General features: G+C 41.9%; 1 protein-coding gene across 3 annotated transcripts in view; it reads right to left on the reverse strand.

The window, feature by feature from the left end:
* The window catches only part of CTCF (CCCTC-binding factor), a 42,602-nt gene that overhangs the window by 1,643 nt on the left and 28,689 nt on the right, over positions 1–12,270 (reverse strand). For all 3 annotated transcript variants that reach the window (XM_024733059.1, XM_024733068.1, XM_024733077.1), the window contains 6 exons: positions 11,034–11,154; positions 10,294–10,443; positions 6,381–6,541; positions 5,665–5,847; positions 4,753–4,888; positions 1,012–1,173 (listed from right to left, as the gene is read on the reverse strand). In XM_024733059.1, the coding sequence (XP_024588827.1) occupies positions 1,012–1,173; positions 4,753–4,888; positions 5,665–5,847; positions 6,381–6,541; positions 10,294–10,443; positions 11,034–11,154 (913 nt within the window). The remainder of the gene's footprint in view (positions 1–1,011; positions 1,174–4,752; positions 4,889–5,664; positions 5,848–6,380; positions 6,542–10,293; positions 10,444–11,033; positions 11,155–12,270) is intronic.

Here is a 12,270-nt window from a genome sequence, read left to right on the forward strand (position 1 = left end):
TAACCTAAAATGCGGCCATACACAAAGCCCCACTACTCTAGATACTATCAAAGAACAAAATGTTGACATTCCTCTTCATATGACTCCCAAATTGCGTATTAAAAAACTTAGTTTTCCTTTATGTCATAAATTTGGGCTTCATAATAGTGTGTGTGAGACAGGCAAAAAATGCAGATGGTGCGGGACTAGGAATACTTCACAGAGTGTGGGATGTAGGTCCGTTTTAGAGATGACCCACCTATAGCAAAGAACCTGACATTTTTGAGTCTGAAGTCCTCCCAACACCCAGGGCCCTCCCGCCAGTTCACTCACTCAAATGTGTGTAGGCAAAATAGTTCCTGGGATCTTTAGAGTCAACCACCCCACTGCAATAAGACATCTGGACACAGGGCTCAGGGAGCATGTTAAAAAAATAGATGAAACCCTGTATTTGTTAAAGAAAGAAAAAAAATTGCCAGCTTTTAGGAGATTCATGAATAGGACAGAGACCTGAGACCCTGCAGAGCCTGCTGTCACAAGGGCCACGTCCCGTACAGGATTGCTACGTGGTGTGACGTGGAGGGTGAACACCTCCTCTGTGTCCTCTCATAAATCAGGAGGCCAGCAATAGAATCCACCGGCCTAGATTTCTTAGGAGGGACAGTGTCAGCTCAGAAATTGCTTTTTCCCTCTATCTTTTAAAATTTGGCTGTTTTACATTCATTACCACATCAATTTTGCCAGCTGATTATGACTCTGGTTGTTTTGTAAAACTCTCCCACATTAACAGTACCCACCTTGTAGAACATAAGTACCCTTCTACTCTGGATTTTCTCTTACTGAAACCTAACAGGCCTCTAGAGATGTTCCTCCGTAAAAACCAAAAAATCGCTTCCTGAGAGTCTGTTCCCAGTGTGACCTTAATTTGTTCTCATGGCTCAGTTCCCATCTACCCAAAGAATAAGGACCTGTCTGGCTTCCCCACGTGTTAGGAGAGGACGCCAGCCTGCTGTGCTGAGACAGTCAACTTACGCTGGGTCTGTTTGGGCTGGTTGGTTCTGCCAGGGGGGCGTCCTCTCCGCTTCTTGGCAGGTGGTGGGGCTGGGGTCACAGGCTGAGGCTCTGGCTCGGGTTCAATCTCCACGGCAGGCTCCTCCTCATCCTCATTGTCATCCAGGTCTGGCTCAGCATTTTCTTCTCATGAAATCAGGAAGAAGAGGTAGTGGGGCAAGGAGAAGAGTGGTGGAAGAAAAAATAACACACAAATAATCACATATTCTGTGAAGTCTAGTTACGTATTTATTTTCATTGTTAAAAGCCCATTTAAAAAAATGCTTTCACTGGAATTTTTGTTATCAGTGTTAACAGAGTAAACTGGTATTGATGCAGAATAAGCAAATCAGCCCAAATACTATTATTCATATTTTATGTGGACTGGATATTACTTTTTTCTATCAGCTTTAGATATCAGAATATTGAGTTTTGAATTCTTAGAGGCAACTCCACAATATGCCAGTTATATAAAAAAAACCCACAAATGGTGTTCTAAGTTGAAAATTAAACAAATGTTCCCTCTACCTACTACACAAGGATAAAGCAGGACACTAAGCCTGATATGGACCCCTGAAGAGTGGTAGAAGGTGTGCATGCATGTCTGTGTGTATAAAGTTCTTGAAGCACCATGAGGTCCTATTTACTAGGAAAAGCATAAGGCCAAGATTTGGGATTTATTTTAATTCCCAGCTGTTCCAAACCTAACAGATCATTCTTAACTCCCTTACCTTCTCCCGAATGCCATTATCACATAAAAGGAGAGGGAACTACTATAGAAAGAACACTGACGAGGAGCCTGATAATATGGTTTTGAGTCTCGTATCTCCTAAGTGTGTGACCTGGGACCATGACCACACTGAACCTCAGTTTCCTTGTGTAATCTCTAAAGCACTCCCAAGGATCACAAGGACTGAGATAATGTCTGTAATCGTGCTCTGTAACTTACACTCTACTACATAATCACAGTTGATTTTTACACTGTACATCACAGTTTAAAAACTCTCCATTATTCCATTTAGGCTTCATTAAATAAGAGATATTACCCTCATTTTATAGAAATAGAGAGAAGCTAAGTGATTTGTAAGGCACAACTAACCACAGTTTGGGGCTGTTCTGCTGCCCACACCTATAGGCAGCCAAAGAGTTCTTGCTACCCCTCCCCCATTGCCAAGGCACAAAATGTACCCCGTCTGCCTTCCTCCAAGAAATGCAGGTTACAAGCACATTCTCTTTCTCTAGCACCAAATGTTTAAATTTAGAAGTCTGTGGGTAAATGCCTGATCTTCAGGACAAAATGCCTTATTTGCCAAGTGACTGAAATCCTAAGTGAAAATGTGGGGAACGTACTGGTACGTGGCAGAGTGTCAAGGACGACACGCTTTCCTGCTGAACTTATTCAAGCCCCCTATTGCCTAAGTTGGCCCAATGCCTAGAAAATTAAACAAGTTCAGTCAGAATTGGGGGAAAAAGCACACAAAGAAGGTTAATAGGGTCAAAGGCTTATTGGCTGGGAGAGATTTTGGCAAAAAGCCTTTGAAAATAGCAGTAGACTCTGCTGGTCAATTTCTGCCGATGGCCAACAGGCAGAACTTCTGGGAGGGAACAAATATGACTGTGTGGCCTTCACCAGCCCAGAAATTCTGGGATAAAGAGACACTAGGGAGCTTCCCTGGTGGCGCAGTGGTTGAGAGGCCGCCTGCCGATGCAGGGGACGCGGATTCGTGCCACGGTCCGGGAGGATCCCACATGCCGAGAAGCGGCTAGGCCCGTGAGCCATGGCCACTGAGCCTGCGCATCTGGAGCCTGTGCTCCGCAACTGGAGAGGCCACAACAGTGAGAGGCCCACGTACCGCAAAAAAAAAAAAAAAAAAAAAAAAGAGACACTAGGTATGAGGTCCAAAACCAAACACTGTGCTGTACAAACCAGCAGTGCAGAAGACAAAAGGAGGAACTGTAGAAACCTATTAGGAACTGTCAATAAGCTCTGCAGGTGAAAGATGCTTCTGGTAAAGTACAATTAGAGAATAGAGCTGGTCTTGTTGGTAGATGAACCACAGAAATGAACAGGGAAGAACCATAAGAAAAAAGGGTATGGGACAATGTCTGTGAGTAGGAGGCTCTGAAACGAAGAGCAACTACAGGTATCCTGAAGCTCAAGGTTATCTGTGGATCTCTGCTGGTACTCGAGGCCCTCTGACATTCCTTGGCACCTCCCAACAGTCCACTCAATTTCTTAGGCAAACAAAGGGATCCCACAAAATTCTCAGTAGAGAGTGATGCGCTTTTATAAAAATTAAACAAAGTGACATTTTAAAAGAGGCATTCACTTAAAACCGAGTGAATGAAGATATTGCTTAAAATAGATTTTCTACTAAAAAAGGCAGCAAAAAATAAACTACTCTTATGCTTAGATGAATATTCTCCCAGAAACAGTTAAAGTTCTGAATAGAAAAGTGAAGCCTTTATTAAGATAAAAAAACAAAAGGGACTTTGTTATAGATTTAAGTATTAAAAACCTAGTACTGGGGCTTCCCTGGTGGCGCAGTGGTTGAGAGTCCGCCTGCCGATGCAGGGGACACAGGTTCGTGCCCCGGTCCGGGAAGATCCCACATGCCGCGGAGCGGCTGGGCCCATGAGCCATGGCCGCTGAGCCTGCGCGTCCGGAGCCTGTGCTCCGCAATGGGAGAGGCCACAGTAGTGAGAGGCCCGCATACCGCAAACAAACAAACAACAAAAAAAACCCTAGTACTTTCATGAACAAGTTTTATAATAAAACCAATAAAGTAACATAAGTTCTTTAATACATTTTCAGAAATTTCATTTCCTTCCCCACTATTTCTACTGACAAGCAATGCAGAAGACAAAATGAGAACTCCTTAGAAATACATTAGGCATCATCTATAAGTGCATTCTCCAAAACAAAACCCCTCTACATCCTTTTCCACAAAAACCTTAAATCTTTAAGTCACAGATGTGACTTCTTAACTGGCTGCCAGTAGCCCAAGTATCCACATTATAAAACCTAACACTATGGAATAAGTTTGTATAATCAAACGTGATTCCTACATTACCAACACCTTTGTCTGCCACCCCTTTCGTGAGTCTAGCACCACAACGCATATACTTTCTGTCTGGATTTCATGACTAACACCCCAAAGAACATCAATGGTAGGAAAATAAGCAAAGTTTTAAATTATAAATGGAGAGATTAAGGTAGGAAGAGAAAGGCTGACCTTCATGGATTTGATCAACACATCTCAAGGCTAGGCTGACACAGGCAGTCAAACCAGAAGTTGGTCAGGATGCTTAAGCAACCTTCTTCATGTCCATTAGATTCACTGCTCAAATCTAGACCAGCTTCCTAAATGTAAAAGCTATGAACATAGAAAAGAAACTCTGCTGGCCTTAGAATATCACTAATCTGAGTAAATTGAGTAAAGATATTAATTTTGCTTTGGCTTTAACTGAACATAACATATAATATCTTATCAAGCAATGGAATGCCATGAGAAAAAAAAAAGAAAAAAAAAGAAAATTTGCTCCAGGGATAAACTAACTGCTGTTGTAAATATATACACACACATCAGGAAGATTAGAGGTTTAAAGGAAGTATGAGAGACTGGCTTATCTCTGTATTCCAGCATGTCCATATGTAAATACACTGGAAACTCTGCACCAAAACCTGCCATGTATAACTAACTCAAGAAACAAGTTACTTACCACTGTCAGAGGAGTCTTCCTTTTTAGAGCGCATCTTTCTTTTCCTTCCACGTTTACTCTTCTTCGTTTCTCCTCCATTTTCCCCTTCTACACCATCTGGACCAGCACAATTATCAGCATGTCTTGCCATGGTATTCTAACAAAAGGAACAAAACCCTCTTTCACATTACTAAAAAAGGTAAGATTAAAATTGGAAGTTCTCTTTTAGTTTAATTAAAAAAAACAACCGGGGGGCAGCGGGTGTGGGGGGGAATCCTATTAAGTCTCAATGTTCTAGTATCTGCTCAATGTGTCCTGAACATACTCTCCCCATCAGAGGAAATGGTCTCCATCTGGAGGGGGCCCGGAGAGAGACAGGGGTGGGCAAGAGAGGAGAGTTGCTCAGAAGATGAGGTTGGATCCTCTGAGCAGGGGAGAATCAGACCAACCTCCCTGTCCTGTGCAGACCTGACAAACATGGTCCTAAGTGAAGATCCAGGACAGAACTGTTAAAAAAAAAAGTACTGAGTTCCCAGGACTTCCCTGGTGGTCCAGTGGCTAAGATTCCACGCTCCCAAAACAGGGGGCCTGGGTTCAATCCCTGGTCAGGGAACTAGATCCCACATGCCACAACTAAGAGTTCACATGCTGCACCTAAAGAGCCCACATGCTGCAACAACGATCCTGCAGGCCACAACTAAGACCTGGTGCGGCCAAATAAATAAATAAATAAAAATATACTGAGTTCCCCATCAGTGGAAGGGTTCACACATGGACAGAAAACCTCAAGCTGGGGATGACTGACCCTTTTCCAAATGACAGTTCATGTCTATATTTATAAGCTCAGTGGAAAAAACTGCCCTGCTTTGCAGTGGAAGCTCAAGAACGTGGTATCAAGAACTTTAAGACAGGAAGTAAAGTTCTGACTCTTACCCGGCGTGTAAATGTTTTCCCACACTTAGAACAGACGAAGGCCGCGGGGACAAAGTTGGGGTCATGATAGCGTTTGAAGTGCATGTCAAGGAGCTGTTTCTGGCGGAAGGTCTTGTCGCAGTGACTGCAGGCATAAGGCTTCTCCCCGGTATGGGTGCGCTTATGCATGATCATGTGCCTCTCCTGAAAGAAAGTGGGGTGGGGGAAGGTCTCAGAGCCTGTCCTAGGGCTGCTACCTCAGCCACCATCTGTGTGCGTGTAGCTGACAAGACCTTTCTCTCCCAAGGGTCTAGGCTCAAAGCTGCTTATTGAGAGGATAAAGTTAACCATACTGGGGTACAAAACTGCTTCCCCAAATCCTAGGACAGATTCGCTCGCTCCTGCTGGGCTGCTTCTGTAGATCACTCCCAAGCATCAGGCCCCAGGACCAGATTCTTCCCTTCTCTCAAGTCTGGGACTTACTTCCCATGGTTTTGAGAAAAGCTAGCAGTCTGCCTGGAGCGGGTGGAGGGTAGGGGAAGGTGTGACTGAATAAAACTGTCAGTTGGAACTAGACATGATACAATCGAGAAGCAGGACCTTTGGTGACAATCTCATAAACCACGTTTGAAAATATTATCCTTAAAAATAGTCACCATACAAGGTATATAAAAACCCTCTGATAAAACCTAACAATAATGGGACATCAACCGTTTTCTAACTATGAAAGGCTCTACCTGTCTGCAAGCGTAATCACACTGATCACACTTAAAGCGCTTCTCGTTCTTATGTGACTTCTGGTGCTGGATGAGGGCATAGCGCTCATGAAACACAGCATCGCAGTATCGGCATTTCTTGCCCTGCTCAATGTAGGAATGCTGCTTTCGCAAGTGGACACCTGAAAGCAGAATAGAAAGCGCGGTCCAACTTGTGAAAACACAAACAAGCATTTCAAAGAGTTAAGAATACATTTCTTTCTGCTTCTTAAAATAATTACTCTGGCTGTTATACAGAAAATGAATAAAAAGAATAACAGACGTGGGGAGACTAGTTGAGACGTTGAAACTGGATAGGTGAAAGAAGGTGGTGGTTTGGATAAAGGAGATGGCAGTGGGTACGGAGGGAAGGAGAAGAACTAAGAGTGATGAGAGACCTAAGAAGTTGAATCAACAGGATTGAGTGACTGGCCAGAGAGTGAGGAAGAGAAAGGTGGGTATCAGGAATGACCTCCAGGTTTCTGGCTTGGAAAACTGAGCAGATGGTGGGGCCATTTACTGAGACAAGGAATAGTGGAACAGGGCTGAAGCCCAAGCTGTGTTTATCTCTGGGGCAAGGGAGTAAAGGGGTTTTACACCTTCAGTTTTGGACATGTTGAAGTTGAAATGCCAATGATATCAAGTAGGGATAGGGATGGCAAGGAATAGATGGGTACATAAGCCTAAATTAGAGGACAGATTTGGAGTAGGATTTGAGTGAGACCAAGAGAACTGATGAAATCACTAAGGCAAAGAAAGAAAGAGTATGGGTCATGCCCTAAGAAACCTAACAGTTAAGGCCAGTGAGAGGAAAAAGGATTAAAACAAGAGGAGGCTGAGAAGGAACAGTCAGAGAAATCAGAAGAAAACCAACAGGATGTAGTGCCATGAAAGCCAAAGGAAGACAGTTTTAAGGAGGAGGGTGCAGCCCGCTATGAATAATGATGCTAAGAGATCAAGGCAGATGGGGGAGTTGAACGTTTCCTGAATTCTGCAATGTGGGGTCATTGGTGATCTTAGTCAGTCACTTTATAGAGTGATGGGTATAAGCCAGATGGGAAGGAAACTAGAAGCTGAGGAAGAGAGGGCTGTGAGGGATATAACTCTTCATGAGCATTGGCTAGAAAGGAAATAAGAGTTAAACCTAGAAGGGAAAGACTTTTTTTTTAAAAAAAAAGAGAGATGAAAGCACATTTAGAGTTGAGGCGGAAGACTAAGGAGTGAGAACATGAAAATGAAGATAAAGATGCGATACCTGACCACGGAAAGGCTGCCAAGAACACAGGAGAGTGGGATCAGGGCAAAGGGACAGGCCACAGACAAGAAGAGTGACACAAACTCTCTAGTAGCAGATGGGGAAAGAGGATGAATGCAGGTAGATTTACACATCTGATAACAGGAAATGTGAAGTTTCAACCTGTTGCCTTTGTTTTTTTGTGAAGTAGGAAAAGAGGTTACATACTGAGACCAGGGAGGCAAAGAGAAAAGGGAAGGAAGATCAGAGGTTTAAAGAAAGTTAACAATGATTTATCCTACTCTGTCATGGAACCTCCCACATCGCAGGCACCCAAACATTTGTGGAATGAATGAATGAATGAATGGAAAAACTCACTGAGGAGAATGGGAGCACAAGTGATGAGGACAAACAGCTGGATTACTCAGGAGCCCAGCTGCATTTGGGATCATGAATTTATGGTGCTACCAATCTGCTCAATCAAGGTGATATCACAACAAACTTAAGGAGGGCCAATTCTGGGGAATGGAAATAAGGTAGGGTAAAGGGATGGCTCACTTTTAACTCTCTACACATGTTCACTATATGAAGGCCTTTTATACACACATATATTATTCCAAATAACTTTTAGGCCTCAACTTTCCCCTTCTGGTCCTCAGATAGAGACTTAATAGCTAAAGACTTTCTTTCATACATTCTTATTAAATACTTACAATAATGATTCTGTAAAGTAGGAATTATTCTTATACCTCAGTTAAAAAAAAAAAGACTTCGAGCAGTAAGTATTTGAAGGTGAATCTTGACTCTGGTAGGTCTGTCAAGATTCTCCATGCTTTCCTGTGTCCCAAAAATGATGAATCTTAATTACTGCATATTAGTGTGAAATCAGACCTGCTTTGGGGAACACAAACTTGTTTGGGAGATAACTATTATTTGACAGCTCCTAGGCAATTAAGTGCCTCATAAAGAACTCGTTATGCAGGGTCTAAGGGGTTTCATGCAAGTATAAAACACTCAAGGTTTTTATTCGCATCATGAAAGTGAGTAACTTAAAAAAAAAAACTAAATAATTCAAACAGGGGCCTAACAGCTCACACACTGCCATGAGATATTACTGGTTTAGGTTTTAGTTTCTATACAGTGCGAACAGTAAAACTCTTTCATTTACCTGAGGACAGTACCTCTTAAGTTTTTCTAACAAAGTCCTTTCAAGAGCAGAGAAGGATGAACACATGACCCACTGGATCTTATGTGGAGCCCAAAGTCCTCTACTTCAAGCTCACAGTTTCATCTTAAAAACATTAGTCAGTCTACAGTTTGTTCAATACAGTCATATTAACGTAAAAATGTTTTAAGACACCAGCTCAATTGTATAACTTTACTCAAAACCTTCTGAGTATAACCAATGCTGCAGAAAGACAGGCCAAGTTTATGCTGTGGCTCAGTATGATCCTGATATGACCTGGGTACTTATGTACTCCCGTGTGTGAGAAACAGCTCTAGAGGGTTCGAGAGGACTCAAGTCCAGCTTTGCCACTCATAAGCTGTGTTGTGTAGTTTTGGTCAAGACATCTGTTCATCGTCTATAAAGCTAGAATATACCTTGATGACTTCATATGGTAGTTGTGAAGATCAAATGAGTAAAGAAGTAAAATAAAAGTAAAAGACAACCTGGAAAGTACAATTTATCTAAGTTTATATATTATTATTATTATTCAGGGAGCAATGAATTTTAGATAGAGAACAGACTGGGGCAATATTTTTATCTCTTTTAAATAATAAGAACGAAGGGATAAATCCAGGTGACCTTATCTTTAAGAATATGGGTCACAGTATGGGACTTCCCTGGTGGTGCAGTGGTTAAGAATCTGCATGCATGCCAATGCAGGGGACATGGTTCGAGCCCTGGTCCAGGAAGATCCCACATGCCGCAGAGCAACTAAGCCCGTGAGCCACAACTACTGAGCCTGAGCTCTAGAGCCCACAAGCCACAACTACCGAGCGTGCATGCCACAACTACTGAAGCCCGCATGCCTAGAGCCTGTGCTCTGCAACAAAAGAGGCCACTGCAATTAGGGGTCCATGCACCGCAACAAAGAGTAGCCCCCACTCGCTGCAACTAGAAAAAGCCTGCGCGCAGCAACGAAGACGCAACGCAGCCAAAAATAAATGAATAAATAGATAAATAAATAAATTTATTAAAAAAAAAAAGAATATGGGTCATACTAAAATTTCTACCACCGAACTCTGCCTCTATATAAACTCTAGTTTAATTATGCACAGAAATATAGCTGTCACCAAACCAATAAAAACAGTCCCATTACCTAAAGTACAAATATTGTGAAAAAAACCTGAAGTCAACTGACCTTAGTTCGAATCATACTATGTCACTTCTCTATTTGGGGGCTTTAATTATACTGTTTTCTCTCATTACAGCTGCCATTAATTTATAGATGAGCTATAGTCAGGGAAGAATCTTGTAGCCTAGCTTCAGTAAGAGAAAGAAGACAGAAGAAAGTATCACTAGCACCTAAGCAATGACTTTTATTAACAGCAGGCCATTCACATTCACAAAACTTACATGAAGGAAGTAATTTGTGATCTCCATTATTTTCACAAATTTGTCAAAATATATTTTTCATTTGCCACTAATTTACTTACCCAAATCACTTTTTCGGGCTATGACAGTGTCACAGTGGGGACAGTGAAATTTGGCCACATTTTCTGTGTGCTTCTGTAAAATGTGCATCTTCATGGTACCACTTTGGGTAAACCGTGCATGACAAATATAACATTCATAAGGTTTTTCCCCTTAAAAGGAAATACAAAATGAACAACTTAGATGAAATAACTGAATACTATCATTTAATTGGAGGGTAATCCAGGTGGCAGATGTGCTAATCCACAGAGAATCTACAGTTCTTAATTTAGGAAGGATGAGGCTCAGGCCCACTGCCTGGCTCATGCCTATCTTCAGAGATGGAAAAGAAGTCCCAAACTATGGCCACCACCTCTGCTTTGCCCAGCTCTGCCACGGAGTCCTTCACATTTTAGTAAGAGTAGTTCCTACAGCAGTACTTACCTTTGGGGGAAAGCAGACGGGATGACAGGAGGACCTACAAGATTTTCTTTTTAGGAAAAGAGAGTACTCTGGAAAACTGACGAGTTGGGTTACTTATGTAACCTACCCAGACTTCTTCTAACAGTAAAAACTTGCCATTCTCCAATGTATATTCAGAGCAATGAATTCCAAAGATATGCCAGAGAAGCATTTATCAATTATATACTACTCTCATGCCAGCTTCCATTCGGGTAACTAATAGGGGCATGTGGTGGTTCACAGGGTCCCACGGGATCCACTAAAAAGCGGTTCATTAATACGAGGAAGGGAGAAGTCCTACCTGAATGGGTTCTCATGTGCCTTTTCAGCTTGTATGTGTCCCTGCTGGCATAACTGCATAAGCTGCACTGGAAAGGACGCTCTCCAGTGTGAGAGCGAATGTGACGTTTTAATTTGCTGACCTGAAACACAAAAACCAACCGAACCTCTTAAACTTTCGTTAACATAGATTGTGACATGAGAATACTGTGGGTCAGGCACAAAAGCTTATTTTTTGGACACTGCAGTTCATAATACAGAAGAAGTCTAAAAGACAGTATTTCTTCCTCCTCATTATTTCTAACTGTTGCCTCTCAAATCCCTATCATAATCCAAGGGAAAAGGGTAAAATGGATAGGGGCATAGATGAGTCAAGATGGGCTATTATTAACTGTTAGGCTGGGTGATAGGTACATGGGGGTGTATTATACTAGTCTATCTACTTCTACATATGTTTGAAATTTTCCATAATAGTTTAAAAATAATCCATGCTTATTTATGGATCAATTTTCTAAAAAATTTTGAATCCAAGTTAATAAATGCATTTTAATTCCCTTAAGTCTCTCTTCCTATCATCAGCACTTCCCTGACAAACCAGGCACCAGGGGCCTCTCACCTTCCTCACTATGGACTTATGCTTTTCATCTTTCATTAAGTATCTTTCCAACAGAAGAGTGACTTTCAAACTTGACTCTAAGAAGTGTTTTGAACACTAATGTTTCCTTTGAAAATTTTAAAAAGTGTTCCAATTTTTACATTAAAATCTCCCTGTATTTCTAAGTGCTATATAGTCAAACTCCACACACTGTAAGGCTAAAGAATGGTCCCAACAGCATTACTGAATAATTCTCTTTCCAAAACTTGCCTATTTATCATATATTAAATTCCTATATACACAAGGATCTATTCTTTTTCAACAAACTATTTGTTTATTCCTGCTCCAATATCACAGTCTTCATTTACCATATAGTTTTCAAACAGCCAATAGCACAAGCCCCTCATTCTTTTTTTCGTTTTTTAAATTTATTTATTCATTTATTTATGGCTGCGTTGGGTCTTCATTGCTGTGTGCGGGCTTTCTCTAGTTGTGGCGAGTGGGGGCTACTCTTTGTTGTGGTGTGCAGGCTTCTCATTGCGGTGGCTTCTCTTGTGGAGCACAGGCTCTAGGTGCACAGGCTTCAGTAGTTGTGGCACGTGGGCTCAGTAGTTGTGGCTCACGGGCTCTAGAGCGCAGGCTCAGTAGTTGTGGTGCACAGGCT

Source organism: Neophocaena asiaeorientalis, unplaced genomic scaffold (genome assembly GCF_003031525.2).
Source record: "Neophocaena asiaeorientalis asiaeorientalis breed wild unplaced genomic scaffold, Neophocaena_asiaeorientalis_V1.1 scaffold90, whole genome shotgun sequence".
Taxonomy (NCBI): Eukaryota; Metazoa; Chordata; class Mammalia; order Artiodactyla; family Phocoenidae; genus Neophocaena; species Neophocaena asiaeorientalis.